The 17,500-nt window shown below is 40.7% G+C and overlaps 1 protein-coding gene and 1 pseudogene across 4 annotated transcripts in view; one reads left to right on the top strand and one right to left on the bottom strand.

Moving 5' to 3' along the window:
* Positions 1-13,307, top strand: part of LOC106878761 (uncharacterized) — a 145,346-nt gene extending 132,039 nt beyond the window's left edge. For 2 of the 4 annotated variants that reach the window (XM_014928085.3, XM_089351694.1), the window contains exons 2-6: positions 4,283-4,426; positions 4,896-5,045; positions 7,132-7,347; positions 9,151-9,320; positions 10,881-13,307. In XM_014928085.3, coding sequence (XP_014783571.1) covers positions 4,324-4,426; positions 4,896-5,045; positions 7,132-7,347; positions 9,151-9,320; positions 10,881-12,173 — 1,932 coding nt within the window. In that variant the 5' untranslated portion in view covers positions 4,283-4,323 and the 3' untranslated portion in view covers positions 12,174-13,307. Of the gene's footprint in view, positions 566-1,467; positions 3,494-4,282; positions 4,427-4,895; positions 5,046-7,131; positions 7,348-9,150; positions 9,321-10,880 lie in introns of those variants that run through there. The other 2 variants (XM_014928083.2, XM_014928082.3) reach the window with 2 other exon arrangements.
* LOC149136419 (5S ribosomal RNA) lies at positions 1,144-1,262 on the bottom strand (annotated as a pseudogene).
* Positions 13,308-17,500: the final 4,193 nt, after the last annotated feature.

Genomic DNA, 17,500 nt, shown 5'->3' with positions numbered 1-17,500 from the left:
TAGGAGGTCCCTTATACACGTTAAACTACGGTAGTTTTATTCACATAAAGAATCTCAATTTAATTGTAAGAAAACAAGAAAAAATGGGACAGACGATGGGTGGTGAGTAACGGGTTGCACACCTGAATGGCATGTTATTCCAATTTTGTGGAGGAAATTGGTAGTGGTGGGCCAAAGAACACCTGAGATCACGACAGCTACTCGACTCAAGCTGATAGCGGGCCGGCTCCCTAAATTTGTTTATTTAGTTCATGGCTTTAAAAAGAGGGCGGAAAAGTTACAATAAATGTTGAAAGGATTTGAATGGCCAAAGGGAGATAACTATGAAAGTATCTGTTGTTGAAGCCAAAATATGGAGAGAAAATTGATAAGAGCGAAGTTGAGTTATCGTCGCCGTTTTTGTCTTCTATGACCGAGCAGACCTAAGATCGAATAGCGTGCCAGCCATGACCAACTCCTCCTGTATATTATATAATTAGTCTTCTATATTATGTCTTATCAAGAAGCTCGTTTTGCAGTAATGGGGTTTTTGGGTTCGATACCATTGTATGGCAATTTGGATCAGGTAAAAAAAATTTTTTTAAACTACCATTTTAAAAAAAAAAGAAAAAGCACTAAGTTCTGGGGTTGTTTTGCTCGACGAAAACCGTTGAAGCTGGTGCCCCAGCATGGCCACGCTCCACTGATTGAAACAAATGAAAGATAAAAGATACACTTTTATTAGGTTCTTTTTTATCCATCTTCCAATTTTAATCTTTTACTTGTTTCAGTCAGTTGACTGCGGCCATGCTGGAGCACTGCCTTTAGTTGAACAAATCAACCCCAGGTCTTATTCTTTGTAACCCTAGTACTTATTCTATCGGTCTCTCTTGCCAAATCGCTTGGTTACTGGGACGTAAACACACCAACATCGGCTGTCAAACGATGGTGGGGTACAAACACACACAAATACATACACACACACACACACACACACATACATATATATACATGACAGGCTTCTTTCAGTTTCCGTCTGCCAAATCCACTCACAAGGCTTTGGTCAGCTATAGTAGAAGACACTTGCCCAAGGTGCCACGCAGTGGGACTGAACCCGGAACCCGGAACCACACAGCCACTCCTGCGTCTATAAAAAATGTGAGATGCTTACAACACCTAAGTATCCCAAGGGGTCACCCATCTAAGGACTCACTAGGCTCGACGTTGCTTAACTTCGGGGATCGGACGAGAACCGGTGCTCTCAACGTGATATGGCCGTAAACCATATTGTTTATTGTGATCAAAGTTTAGCTCACTTCCTTCCATCAAATCGACATTTCCTGTACAAGTATATCATACGTCTGATGTCAAAGTTATCACATTTTGTAAAATAAAAAAAAAAAAAATACGCACCGCCTGGTCTGGGAATCGAACACACAATGTTACAATCGTGAATGGAATACCTTAACCACCAAGCCACGTACCTTTAAATGACAAGGGATATAACTCTGCCTTCCCTATCATCCGACCGTTGTTTGTCAACAAAAGATTTTGAGTTTCCTCTTGAAAACAACTTTCTTGACAAATTTAACTTTTCCCACCGATTTTCGCTGGTCCCTATTTCACACATGTATATTTGTGTATATAAATCTATGTATATATATAACAATGTTATATCCTTTTTATTGTATCGTGTAATATCCAAAGGCGCGGAATTTTACGATCTCGTGAACACAAAGCAGGTTCCCGTAATTTGGAGGGGGTAAGATTAAATTGGACCTTTTTTTTAGGGGTTAGTACCTCTCTCTCACACACATACACACACACACACACACACACCATATATGTATATATATTGTTTTTATGTCAAGTTAAAATAAAAACAATTTTACATTAAACTAAGATTACTCGATGCTTTTTGTAGGATAAATATTTATTATTCTTTAACAAGAATAGTGTTGACAGTGACTTCGAAGTTTCGGCCTGCTTAACTTCACCGGCATATGATGACCTGTCTATTAATGATTGGCGATAAAGTTTCCCTGGACTTGTCCATAATTTGACATGCATTTCCTGATTACTTTGTCTCTCTTGTATTACGAGTCTTCGGAACTGCAGAGTCAACTGAGGCTGTACGTGGGGTGAGAGAGTCACTCCACCTGTTAGAAATAGCAGTCAAATTTACCCTTAAATTATACTCTATCGTGTTCGAATAGAATATCTCATTGTGTAATGGTTGTAGTTCAAAATGCATTCTGTCCGAATAAAAGATCAGGCATCTATAGCTAAAATACCATTGATCAAGGGGTCATCTCCATTCGGGGATGACCTGTGGTTAAACAATATGTGTGTGTAACTTCTTCTGGGTTGGGCCTTGTCCCCTCTAAGCTGTGAGATCCAGTCCTGTAAACCTACAAAACACTCATTCGTTACATATTAAACATCAAACCATTCCTCTCGCCATGGTATACATTTCTATAGATCTTTCGTTGTCAACAGCATCTAAAGGTTCACCACGGTAAGGCGACGAACCGGCAGAATCGTAATCTAAGTGGGACAAAACGCTTAGTGAGATTTCTTCCTAACGCTTTACGTTCTGAGTTCAAATTACGCTGAGGTCGACTTTGCCTTTCAATCTTTTAAGATCGATAAAATAAATACCAACGAAATACTGAGGTCAATGTAATCGGTTTGCCCACCCCTGAAGATTGCTGGCATTGTGTCAAGATTAGAAAGAGTTAGAAACAATTTTTACCAAAGGGCATCTTCATCACATAGCGCCTGTTTTCCATGCTGGCATGGGAAAGACTGAGTGGAAGCGGTAAGCCAGAAAGCCACAGCACCAGGCGCTAGTCAGTTTTGGCTTGGTTTCTATGGCTGGATACCCTTCTCAATGCCAACCACTCCACAGAGTATGCTGGGTGCCATTCATGTGCCACTGGCTCCGGTGCCTTTTACATGTTGCCGTTACCATTTTCAGGAATGGATCTCACCTTTCTCTCTTTGATCAAAGGAAACATTCCTGAAGCTTCAAGTTCTTTGTTTTGGGTTTCTGGTATAAGCCAACACCTTCAGGAAGTGGGACAAATCTGTAAGGCCAGAGGAAGGGGTCACTGCTGCCCAAGGATGTTAGGACTAGGAAAACGAAATACCAGGAGTTCCTCCTTGAGACTCTTCACATGTCAGTTAATAAACTGACTTGGTTACACACACACACACACACACACACACACACACACACAAGCAGATAGACAGATAGACATGTTTATTTCTAACATTGGCACCAGAGCGCCTGTTTTGAAAGAGAGAGAGTTTAGCTAATTAACCCCTCCCCTCCACCTGGAAGATTAAAAGGGCAATATGGTCTTTAGCAGGATTTGAACTCTGAATGTAAAATGACATAACTAAATACAACAAAACATTTTTTTTTGTCCATCCACTCCACCAATCTGAAATAAATTTTTGAGGAAATTAAATGAAGATCTTTAAATGGCATCTGAAAATTTAAACCAAGGTAAGAAAAAACAACCACATAAGGTACATCCCAATTTCAGCAGTGAATATTCATCATCATCATCATCATCATCATCATCATCATCATCATCATCATCATCATCATCATCATCATCATCATCATCATCACCACCACCATCATCATCATCATCATTTAACGTCCTTCATGCTGGCATGGGTTGGACGGTTTGATCAGGCTGGCACACTGGAAGGCTGGACCAGGCTCCAGTCTGATTCAGCATGGTTTTTCTACTACTGGATGTCCTTCCTAACACCAACCATTTGCATGAGACCAGGGTGTTTTTAGATGCCACCGGCACGGGTGCCATTTGTGTGACACTGGTATCTGCCACAACTGCGATTTTGCTCAGCTTGATGGGTTTTCTTCTCAAGCACGGCATAATGCATTCAGAAGAATAAAAAAATCTGTTTAATGTATTAACCCTTTAACATTCAAACCAACCATATCAACCCAAATATTCTGTCCATTTTGTGTTCAAACCAGCCAGATCTGGCCTCTCACACCTACCCCACAACACCATTCTGAAGATAAACAATCACATCATTGATATCTCAAAGCTATGAGATAACCCATGATTATTTTCCAGACAGATCTTCTCATTATGCAAGAGGTGAGTTTACTTGGTAACTTGGCCTTACCCCAAGAATATTCAGTGTTAGATAACCCTCACCTCACCCTCAAACTTGCCCTAGCATTGTGGTAGCTCCCTGTTGAATGCTGATCTGACAATTGTCGTAAAACTGCAACCCTTTCGTCTTCTCTTTTCAGCTTCTCTGCCAGTCTCACCAACTGAAGAACCACCGATCTATATGAAGCAGTTTGACGATATTATTGTAAACTTTATGAAAGAACAAGGAATCCCAGGGGCTGCTGTGGCCCTAAGTTATAAGGGAGAACAGATTTACAGACAAGGTCAGATCACGAGAACATTTTACAAGTAACACACACACACACACACACACACACAAGTTACTTACAAACATACACACATATAACCTACATACATACATATAAGTCAGACACGCATACATATACATACACATTAGCATTATGAGCAGCCGATTGGCTGAATCATTAGAGTCAGTCGAGCATTGTAGAAAGTCCCTCATGGAGTTTGTTTTGGCTCTTTATGTTCTGGGTTCACTTCCAGCACTAATTGAGAACTGGTGGGGTAGCGGGGCAAAACCCTTGACTAACCCCCTCCTGCTAGATATGGTGTCGCAGGATTTAGGGGCTTGCTAATAATTAAACTATAATTACTCAGCAAAATTAAAAATGCACCCTTTTAGAGGACAGAAGAACCATTTGGTCCTTCATCAAACACTTTCAACTTAGAGCTATTTTGTTTTCTGAAATTTAAAAAATATTTGTAATATTCCAGGTTATGGAATGGCAAGCCTCGACCGAAAGGTCCACCCAGATTCTGTGTTCCGTATAGCAAGTATTAGTAAAACTTTAACAGCCATTGGCATTCTGGTTCTTTGGCAGCAAAAGAAGCTGGAATTATCTGCCAAAGTCTTTGGATCAAAAGGTAAGTCAGAATTGTGAAATACTCACTGATTGTTTTTTTTAAATATTTTTCTTTTGTGAAGGTGGTGGAACTGGCAGAAACGTTAGCAAGCCGGGCGAAATACTTAGCGGTATTTCATCTGTTTTTACATTCTGAGTTCAAATTCCACCGAGGTTGACTTTGGCTATCATCTTTTCGGGGTCGATAAATTAAGTACCAGTTATGTACTGGGGTCAATCTAATGGACTGCCCCCACCTCCCCCAAAATTTCTTCCTTGTGCCTAGAGTAGAAAACAATATTTTTCTTTTGTCTTTTGTTTTTTACTTGTTTCAGTCATTTGACTGTGGTCATGCTGGGGCACTGCCTTTAACTTTTAGTCAAAGAAATCGACCCCTGGACTTATTCTTTGTAAGCCTGGCACTTATCCTATCGGTCTCTTTTGCTGAACTGCTAAGTTATGGGGATGTAAACACATCAACACTAGTTGTTAAGCAGTAACGGGGGCACAAACACAGACACAAAGACACACACACACACACACACTCACACACACACAAATCATGCTTATCTGACTAGGGTCAGTGCCAGTCCACTTTGCAAAGTGGTTGGCATTAGGAAGGGCATCCAGCCATAAAGACCATGCTAAAACAGACATTAGGGATCAGCACAGTTCCCTGTGGCTTGTTGGTTCCTGTCAAACTACCCAACCCTTGCCAGAATGGGAAAAAGGGACATTAAATCATGATGATATCTCTATGTATTTATGTTCATATGTACGTATGTATGTATATATATATATATGCATACGAGGGGAAGTCAAAAATTATCTGCAGTTTTGCCATACCATATTTTTATTATTGTCACACTGCCTTCTGCAAATGCATGCTTATGGTTGGTATTATTGTGGTCATGTGACTGAAGTTTGAGCCTGATCACACCATCTTTCTTTCTGGCTTTACAGTGTAAAGCCTGGCCATTCCACTAGCAATGGGCACCAAAGAAGAACAAAGAGCAGTGATCCGAGAGATGGTAAGGATGAACTGGTTCACCATTTACCATCTCTTGGAGCTTGCTGAATCATCTCGTCAGTGGTGGAGGTTGACAGGCGTCCTGCTTCCTCTTCATGCATCGTGCTTGTCCGACCACTTTTAAACTTCTCAATCCACTCCAACACACTTCTACATGGTAGTGCACTGTCCCCGTATTGTGCTAAAAGCCTCCAATGAATTTCAGCACCTGACACCTCTTCCTACCAGAGAAATCGGATCACTGCTCTTTGTTCTTCTTTGGTGCCCATTGCTAGTGGAATGGCCAGGCTTTACACTGTAAAGCCAGAAAGAAAGATGGTGTGATCAGGCTCAAACTTCAGTCATATGACAATAATAGCACCAACCATAAGCATGAATGTGCAGAAGGCAGTGTGACAAGAATAAAGATATGTTATGGGGAAAATGTGGATAGTTTTTGACTTCCTCGTGTATATATGAAAGGTTTCCTTCAGTTCCCGCCTACCAAATCCACTCACAAGGCTTTAACTGGCCCAAGGTTATATAGGGGAAGACACTTACTCAAAGTGGCATGCAGTGAGATTGAAACTGTAACCACATGGCTGGAAAGCCAACCTCTTACCACACAGCCACACCTGCACTTGTGAAGTTTCTAAAATAGATTTCCTTTGAAAGGCACGGGTGAGGCTGTGAGGTAAGAAGTTTGTTTCCCAGCCACATGGTTCCAGGTTCAGTCCCACTGCATGGCACCTTGGGCAAATGTTTTCTACTATAGCCTTGGGTCAGCCGAAGCCTTGTGAGTGGATTTGGTTGACGGAAACTGAAAGAAGCCCATTATGTGTGTATGTGTGTGTGTGTGTGTGTGTGTGTGTGTCCCCCTCACCACTGCTTGACAACCAGTGTTGGTGTGTTTATGTCCCCATGACTTAGCAGTTCAGCAAAAAGAGACCGACAGAATAAGTACCAGACATAAAATTAAAGAAGTACTAGGGTCAAGTCTGTCAACTAAAAATCCTTGAAGGTGGTGCTCCAGCATGACCAGTCTAATGGGTGAAACAAGTAAAAGCTAAAAGATATTCTAATCCCTTGTTTATTGCAGGTATTTTGAACAGTTATAAATCCACATCGAAAGGAGATCATCGTCTCAACCGGATTACAGTGAAACACCTGTTGCAGCACAGCGCTGGATGGGACCGAGACCAAGCAGGGGATGCCGTCTTCTGGACTTTGGATAATATCTTCAAGAACAAGGAAATGTCTTCAGAAGATAAACTTTTACGTTTTATGATGAGCAAAAAATTACAATTTACCCCAGGTAATTACAATTTACCCCTCAGGCAATTACAATTTACCCCAGGCAATTACAATTTACCCACCAGGCAATTACAATTTACCCCAGGAGGTAATTTCTTGAAACAAACAAAAAATTGATTGGAATAGTTTTGTTTCTTTTTATTTTGCTAGACTCTTATTTTATGCTTCATCATCATCATCATCATCATCATCATCATTGTTTAACCTTCGTTTTCCATGCTGGCATAGGTTGGACGGTTTGACCAAGGACCGGCAAGCCAGGAGGCTGCACTAGGCTCCAATCTAATCTGGCAAGGTTTCTAAAGCTGGATGCCCTTCTTAACACCAACTGCTCTGAGAGTGTAATGGGTGCTTTTATGTGCCACCAGCACGGGAGCCAGTCTTGCGGCACTGGCATCAGCCACGTTCGGATTATGCTTTTTATGTGCCACCAGCATGGGAGCCACTCAGGCGGCATTGGCATCAGCCACGTTTGAATGGGGCTTTTTATGTGCCACCGGTATGGGAGTCAGTCAGGTGGTACTGGCATCAGCCACGTTCGGATTATGCTTTTTATGTGCCACCAGCATGGGAGCCACTCAGGCGGCATTGGCATCAGCCACGTTTGAATGGGGCTTTTTATGTGCCACCGGTATGGGAGTCAGTCAGGTGGTACTGGCATCAGCCACGTTCGGATTATGCTTTTTATGTGCCACCAGCATGGGAGCCACTCAGGCGGCATTGGCATCAGCCACGTTTGAATGGGGCTTTTTATGTGCCACCGGTATGGGAGTCAGTCAGGTGGTACTGGCATCAGCCACGTTCGGATTATGCTTTTTATGTGCCACCAGCATGGGAGCCACTCAGGCGGCATTGGCATCAGCCACGTTTGAATGGGGCTTTTTATGTGCCACCGGTATGGGAGCCAGTCAGGTGGTACTGGCATCAGCCACGTTCGGATTATGCTTTTTATGTGCCACCAGCATGGGAGCCACTCAGGCGGCATTGGCATCAGCCACGTTTGAATGGGGCTTTTTATGTGCCACCGGTATGGGAGTCAGTCAGGTGGTACTGGCATCAGCCACGTTCGGATTATGCTTTTTATGTGCCACCAGCATGGGAGCCACTCAGGCGGCATTGGCATCAGCCACGTTTGAATGGGGCTTTTTATGTGCCACCGGTATGGGAGCCAGTCAGGTGGTACTGGCATCAGCCACGTTCGGATTATGCTTTTTATGTGCCACCAGCATGGGAGCCACTCAGGCGGCATTGGCATCAGCCACATTTGCATGGTGCTTTTTATGTGCTACTGGCACAGGAACCAGTCGGGGCTGGCATCAGTCACATTTGGATGGTGCTTTTTACGTGCCACCGGCCAAAATCTCCTACATGGTTGCTTGATTGGGTAGAAATAATAACTAAACCTTCCTTAAATTACAATGCTTTGTCAGCTTAGAAAAAGAAAGTCACACGGAATAATCTAATCTGAGACACATTATATTTGGTGAAAGAAAAAATGGAATGCGATGGGGCTAGCTGGATGGTTTATGATCCCACTCAACCAGAAATAAAGTGGAGTTAAACAATTGATGCACAAACTGTAACTAATTTATTAACTTCTCAAGTGGTAGTTATCATCATCATCATCATCATCATCATCATCATCATCATCATCATCAACAGCAACAACAACAAAGAATGCTCAATATTAATTTGTTTAATTTCTGTACTCATGACCTTTCATAAGTTCAAGGAATATGGTAGTTGAGGGGACAAACCTCATGGACTGTTTGTATTTTATTACTTTACAAGTCTTCCTTTACAGGTAAACGGCACAGTTATTCCAACTTGGGTTATTTGATTCTTGGTAAAGTTATTGAGAAAGTGGAACAGAAGCCATATACCGAATTCCTCAAAGAAATTCTGAAGAATGTCAATATAACCAACATGGCAACTGGACATAATAACACTTGTGGTGTTATTAATAATGATGAGGTATGTAGTCTTGTCTTTAGTTGGAATGGTAATTCCTCCATGGGGTCTTTCAAATATGAACAAGGAATATGCTCCAACTGTGTGAAGCTGAATATTTCTATAGCATTATATAAAGCCAGAGAACTGGCGAAATGCTTAACAGTATTTCGTCTGCCGTTAGGTTCTGAGTTCAAATTCCACTGAGGTCGACTTTGCCTTTCAACCTTTCAGGGTCGATAAATTAAGTACCAGTTACGCACTGGGGTCGATCTAATCGACTGCTTCCTACCACCACCACCACCACCACACCCACCCAAAATTTCGGGTTTTGTGCCTAGAGTAGAAAAGATTATATAATGGACTCTTTTGTCGATTTTGAAATATGATGTCTAACAACATATGATGTCTAACATGTCTGTCAATCCATGTTGAGCCAGTGTGGATGAGCAGGCTCATCAAACCAGTATGAGCTCAAGTTCAAATTCATGGCCTCCCCCACCAGACCATGGTTGGGGGAGAGAACATGCTGAGGCTTTTGTCCTGCAGCAGACTGAACACAGGCAATCCAATCCAATCCAAGACAGCATTATATTGGTTTTAAATTTTGGCACAAGACCAACAAACTCAGGGTAGGAGGTAAATCGAGGATATCGGCCCAAGTGCTCAACTGGTATTTTTTTTATTGATTCTGCAAAGATGAAAGGCAGAGTGTACCACGGCAGCATTTGAACTCGGAATCTAACGACAGCTGAAATGTCACTAAATCGTTTTACCCGGTGTGCTAAGGATTCTACCAGCTCACAGCCTTGTCAGACATTCTTATATTAAAGCAACATCCACCTTGGCAATATTTTAGTTCAGATGTCAGGGTTGACCTGCATCTGAACAAGAACAACTAATGCAAGATCTAAATTGACACACCTATCAAACCCATCTTTCTTATATCATTGGTAAGAAAGCCTCAAGAGAACCAAGCAGCAGATGGTTTTTCAGAGAAGAACCCCACCCCACCCCCACACACACCTCAGACAAGTATTTTGGCCCTTAACTTCTTACACTCTAAGGGGGCCAGGCCACATCCAGGTCATGATTCCTGGATGCCCTTCTGCTGACACTTTTTAGCAACTTTGATATTGGAGTTTTGTATATTTAAACCGCTTGGAGATTTCATCTTGTTGGAACTTCTCTCTGCTGATTCTGCTCTCAGACTTATATTCAAAGAAGAAATTCCAGATGTGTTTATTTGATTATGAAAAAGATGAGATGGTCATTGCTGGGACGTCTTTGATCAGAACTGACCTGGAAAGGAACGACTAAAACTATTCCTCCTCCTGCTACTATCATTACCACCACCACCATTATTACTCTCTTCATCTCCTCATCTCTTTCATCCCATCTTTTGCTCCACTTCCTCCTCTCTTTCTCTCATCCCCCCTCCTCTTATATTTCTCTTCTTCCTCTCTAACCACCACAGTCCACTCCTTCCTCCTGGGTTGGTTTGTTAACAGCCTTCAACCCCTAAACTTTCTGATTCTTTACCAAAATATCTGACACTGTGTCCTTGTTCTTCTGTATTTCCAGGTGAATTATTTCCACAAATCTTGGCTGGAACTGAGAAAACCCCAAACTTTCCAAGGATGGACCCTTCCACATTCGAGTCTTGTACAAATGGATGGAGCGGAATCGTATGGAGGGTGGGTCGCCAACGCCAGTGACGTCCTCCAAATATTTGATTGTTTGTCTGAGAATCAGTGCAAATTGCTAGAAGGGGAAACCGTTCAGATGATGCTCAGCCGTCCTGAATATGAGAATGGTGACGAATGGTATGGATTTGGTTTAGAGGTGGAAGATAATGGCTGTTCGTGGGGTCATACTGGAGCAATGGAGGGAACATCGTGTACTGTGATGCATGATAAATCTGGACTTACTTGGGTCTTGTTGTTTAATGCCTGGTCTAAAGACATGGACCTCAATGGATTGATGAGATACGCCCTCAGTGTGATTCCTAGCTTACCATTATGGCACGAAGTGAAGCCTCTCAGTGATTCTTCATTAAATATATCAACTGAAGACGGTAAACAAGTCGTTACCGTTATAATTCCTCATGATCTTCTGCAGACACATGTTGATACGATGTTGTCTTTGAGTTATAATATTCATTGGTTAAGCAGCCATCAACTCAACAGCAAAACCTATTTTAATACGGTATGGCATAGTAGTAGTAGTAGTAGTAGTGGTGGTGGTGGTAGTAATACTAACCAGTCGCTTGTGTGTCTTGATGTTTCAGTTGATAATGTGGATATTGTTGTAAGTAAACAATGTGACCTTGGTTTCTCTGTGAAACTATTGGAGACTTATTGTCACGAGGGCCACTTGAATTTCCTGATTGTGTTTGAAAATGTCAATGTTGTTTGTCAGAAAGTTTACAGTCACCAAAGTCCAGAGGAACATCTTGCTAGAATCAGTGAACTAAAGAAGAACGGATGGCATGTAATCATTCAGTCTTTGGTGTCCATTGAGGATTGCCTCGTTGTCTCTTCTGTTTATGCCAAAGCAGAAGAGCCTGATATAAAAACGGTGTCTTGGTTAGGCATCACACTTGATAACTTCGTCTTTGAGCTGAAGAAACAGATCAATAACAAACTGACATTGATTTATGTTAAATTCTTCAACAAGGGAGATAATTCCTTTGTTAGTGCCATCTGGAATTCCAAGCAGGAAAAGAATTATTGGCAAAGACATTCCGTATCTCGTTATGGTTTCCTTTATGAAGTAAGGAAGGCTTCTGCAAAAAATCTCCATGTTGATTATGTTTCATCCTACATAGAAGACGGAGTTGTGTACTTTGCAGCTTTCTGGCCCTCTTTGGGGTGAAGAATTTACTGGATTCCTTCTGGTTTATTGCTGTTGTGATGGTACTGTCTGTCTCTTGAAGTCTTCAAGGTGATACACTGCCAGAATTGTTAGCTGGACAAAATGCCTACCAGTAATTCTTCTGGTTGAGTTTGAATGCCACTAAGGTCAACGTTACCCTTTAACCTCTCAGGGTCAACAATGTACCAATGAACTACTGAGGAGGTTGAAGGTATCAACTACCCACTCCCCAATTGCTGCCTGGGGCTAAAATTTAAGACCATATTACTGCAGACTTCAATGAGAATTTCATTTCCTGATGATTCTTAAAGTTTTTAGGATCTGTGAGGCAAAATACATTGACATGGTGTTATGTTATCTACCCTTTACCCATGGGAAGAATTGAACCTGGTACTGCACGTTATTAATCATTTTGATACCAATCTGCCTAAGTCCACCACTTGTTTTGGTAGGAAACCTTTCATTTGAAAGTGTTCATACATAAATTAAAATCTTCCATCATAACTTATGTCATCATGGTTTATTATCATAATTTATGTTATTATAATTTGTCATTATAATTTATGTTTTATTTATCTCATGAAAAATATAGTGTGTGTGAGAGAGAGAGAGAGAGAGAGAGAGAGAGAGAGAGAGAGAGAGAGAAGGAGGTAATGATTTGGGAGGGAAAGTGTTGGTCAGTTGAAAGATCAGACTGTTGGTTGGTTCATAGCTTTCTTTGGGGTTGTAAAGAATGGAGAGCATAGGAAGTGGTAGTATCAGGAATAGACTGAAAGTGGTTGTTATCTCCCTTGCACACATCCACCTCCCAGCCACACCCCCTTGCCTCCCATTATCCCCTCTCTGCCTTATTCCGCTGTTTTTCTACTCTCATATTTCGAGCATTTATGTATATACAAGCACATATGTATGTGTGTGTGTGTATATATATATATGAAAAATACTGAGAAAAAGTTGAAAACGCAGCCAAATGTTCTTATATACACACACATATATTCATACACACACACACACACACGCACACATATTGTTTAATTCAAACAAGTTTAATGATTTAACATCAGTGGAGAATAATTCTATTTCATGAGTTTATATAAAGAATAAAAATATAACAACGTGTTTTCACTGAATAAACATTTTTGTTGTCATGACTAAAATTACGTTGGTGTACGTATTCCGAAGATGCATTTGGAATTTATGAAAAGGATGGAAGAGAAGAAGGAAAATTAAAGAGTCACATGTTGTTGCTTTGGGTCTTTTGTATAGAAAAAGGTTTTACATTATTTACATTTGACGGATATTTGTCCTCATCTTGTATGTTGTTAACACAATGTTTTGGCTGATATACCCTCCAGCCTTCATCAGGTGTCTTGGGGAAATTTCAAACCTGGGTTCTCATTCCTAAGGTATTTTTCGATTTTGTTGTTATTATTATTATTATTATTATCATTATTATTATTATTATTATTATTATTATTATCATCATCATCATTATTATCATTCAGGTCACTGCCTGGAATCGAACTCAGAATCTTGGGGTTAGTAGCCCACGCTCTTAACAACTACACCATATGCCTGTGGAAAAAGGTTTTAGTATATACATTTTTGGGGACTAAAAGAGATTTTTTTTTTGTAGTATAGGAGAAAATAGTATCAACTAATAGAATCCATTTAGTTATTTTTAAGTTGTGTTTTGTGATAGGGTCCACTCATGTAGGGAGTTGTTGTTGACTGAGATGTATCCAGATATAGCAGGCTTATCTGGGATCCCCTGAAGAAGTTTGTCCAGGTTTCATCTTTTCTTTTTTGATTTGTTTTGGATTAATGTTAAATAGAACAGGGCTCATTCAAGAAAAGAAATTGTTTTGCAGTGAATCTATGTGTTGTGATCCTGGATTCTGTAAAGGTCATAGGGCACTTGACCCCCAGCCTTGGATGAATTCTGAATTTGATGTTAAGGTTTATGCTGGTGGAATACTCCGCATGTTGTGCAAATGGTGTAGCACTCACAGCAGTGCTGAAGAGAATCAAGAGAATCTGCAACATTTTAAGGTGGTCCCAATAATCACGATCAGTCATGCCTTTTTAATCCCAATAATCACGATCAGTCATGCCTTTTTAATCCCAATAATCACGATCAGTCATGCCTTTTTAATCCCAATAATCACGATCAGTCATGCCTTTTTAATCCCAATAATCACGATCAGTCATGCCTTTTTAATCCCAATAATCACGATCAGTCATGCCTTTTTAATCCCAATAATCACGATCAGTCATGCCTTTTTAATTTTCATTCAATTTTCAAAGTGTTTTGTTTGGTATGAGGAGACCCCACATGAGGGGTCAGCTGTATTTTAGGTGGGAACGATGACATCTGACTCTCTGGACAGCAAAGGTTTGAGGATTCAGGAGCTCATCCAGTGAGCCATATTGCCTTTATTGTCGATGCTCACATCTTCAACTGAGATTCTTGTCAATAATTACTCTGATATTGGATGATTCTGTGGGCAAAGAGAATCTCTTTTCCAAAGCACATAAGTTCAAATTTTTCCTCATTGAACAAAATGGTGATCCTGTTGGCCGATGGGCTTACAGATCAGACTCGTGTTTGGTTTGGTCTTCTCCATTGATAAGTTTTTGAAGTTTGAAGTGTCAACAGATATTTTTATGTCACTGTGTTTGATGACATTTAAGATGTTTATGGAGACTATAAGGAGAAGGAGGCCCAAAACAGTCCCTTGGGGAACAACACTGATGACTTTTGCTGGGCTTCAGTGGATTTCATCGATCATAATTTGTTGGGTTCTGTTCACCAGGAAATACTTAATCCAGTGCAGCAGTTTACCATGGATTCCCATATTGGACAATTTTAGCAATAGGATGTTGTGATCGACTCTGTACACACACATTCATATATATATATGTGTGTATATATGTATGTATATATATATATATATATATATATATATATATACACACATTCATATATATGTATGTCTATATATATATATATATATATATATATATATATATATATATATGTAGTATATGAAATAATGCATACATCCATATATATACATGTACGTACGTACATACATACATACATTCATACATGCATGCATACATACATACATACTTACATAACCGTGACGTGGGTGCTTGAAATACTAAAAATAGTAGCAAGGCCTTTTCTAAATCACACCCTACCGTTAGAAAAGCATGGAAGCTTTGGATTATGTGTTATTTTACAGTAATATGGAATTATCATGGGTGGAATGTCTTTGATTACAGGCTTAATCGATCAGAGCTAATCTTCGATTAAACAACAACTTCGTTCTTTATTAACTACGCGTAAAAATGTTTTAGGGTTAAAAAAAAAAAGAACAGATCGTAGAGTGACCTCCCCTGGGTCATCCTTCGTCTACATCAGTGATCTCCCTTCGTTTTTTTACATTTACTCTGGCAAAGGCGAAATATAAGGAATATATAGAACTTGTTTGTTGGAAATTTTTAGGGGACTTTGACCCCGAAAAGATGAACAGGAAAGTTGATGTCAGAAGGATCTGAACTCAGAGCGTAAAGAACCGGAAGAAATACTTTTTAAGCATTCCGTCCGTCATGCTAACGATACTGCCAGTTCTGAAATTTTGAGGGAGTGGGCCGGTCGATTATATCCACCCACCAGCGCTCAACTGGTGCTTATTTCATGGACCCCGGGGCGATGAAGGGCAAAGTCAACCCCGGCCCAAAACTTTGTAAAGAGAGTGTGGTCGATTAAATTGACCCCAATGTCCAACTGGTGCTTATTTCATCGATCCCGATGAGATGAAAAGCAAAGTCGACCTCGGCGGAATTTGAACTCAGAACATAAAGACTCGTAAGAAATGCCGCAAAGCATTTTGGTCGACATGTGAACGATTCTACCAGCTCGCCATGTTAATGATGATGATGGTGATGGTGATGACGACGACGGTGGTGGTCGTGATGATGATGATGATACTTTCCACTCTAGGCAAAGGGCCTGAAATTTTGTGGGATCACTTCGATAGTTGATCACTTCGAGCTCAATTGGTATTTGTTTCATCGACTTCGAAAGGCGAAGTGGAACTCAGCGGAATTTGAACTCAGACCGTAAAGATGGTCGAAATGCCCGAATTAAATAAGAACAGCAACAACGACAGCAACAACAACTTTGTTCTTTATTAACTTGATTGCAATATTTTTAGTTTTGGGTAACAAAAAAAAAAAAAAGAGAGAACTAGAGTGACCTCCCCTGGATCATCATCCGTCTTGGTGATGAAATTCTGATCCTTTCTGCTAAAGAGGCACAACGTCTGACATTTTGGGGAAAGGAGGTTTAAGTCGATCACATCGACCCCAATACTCAACTGGTACTTAATTTATCGACTCCGAAAGGATGAAAAGCAAAGTCGACCTCGGCGAATTTATCGAATCTGAAAGGCAAAGCTGACTTCGGTGGAATTTGAACCCAGAACATAAAGACAGAAGAAATGTTGCTAAGCATTTTGACTGGCAGGGTAACAATTCTGTCTGTTCGTTGCCTTGTGTTTTCACTGCCTTGACATTAAATGTCTTTTTTTCTACTGTAAGCTCAAGGTCTGAAATTTTGGGGGAGGGGGCCAGTCGATTAGATCGACTCCAGTACGCAACTGGTACTTAATTTATCGACCCCGAAAGGATGAAAGGCATTGTCGTCCATGGCGGAATTTGAACTCAGAACGTAAAGACAGAGGGAATATCGCTAAGCATTTCGGCCGGCGCGCTAACGATTCTGCCAGCTCGCCGCCTTAAACGGAAGAAATACTATTAAAGTAATGAATATATGTCCCAAAAGCCAAAGACGGTGATACTTAGATAGAAGAACTATGCAGCTGCTCACAATGCACAACGCATGCCGCTCTAAAAGTAATATGACAGATTCCACTGACAGAGAATGGAAGGAGGCGGATAATTGGAAAACGGTGAAGATGCCGCTGTCGATAATGCGATATTGAGGTTGACAACCTGTGTTGTACGTAGTGAAAAAAGAATACGATCTGTAGCTATGGATGTCCCCAAAGTTACTGAAAGAGTAGGAGAATTCAAAAAGAGAAGAATGAACAGCAGAGCAAATAATCGGGAGGAGGAATTACGTGGTCAAATCATACAACAAACGGAGAACATTAGATATGAAGAACGCTGGTTGTTGCTGATGGACGGAAAACTGAAGTGAGAACTGAAATCACTAATAAAGCTGCTCAGGAAAAAACATTTGAACGAGCTTGAAAAAAGGTGAATATTGATAAAACTCAGTCAGAGAGCAAACG

This window comes from Octopus bimaculoides, chromosome 4 (genome assembly GCF_046866305.1).
Source record: "Octopus bimaculoides isolate indiv1 chromosome 4, ASM4686630v1, whole genome shotgun sequence".
Taxonomy (NCBI): Eukaryota; Metazoa; Mollusca; class Cephalopoda; order Octopoda; family Octopodidae; genus Octopus; species Octopus bimaculoides.
Note: the sequence above shows the minus strand (reverse complement) of the source record. Positions and strands in the feature narration are given on the sequence as shown.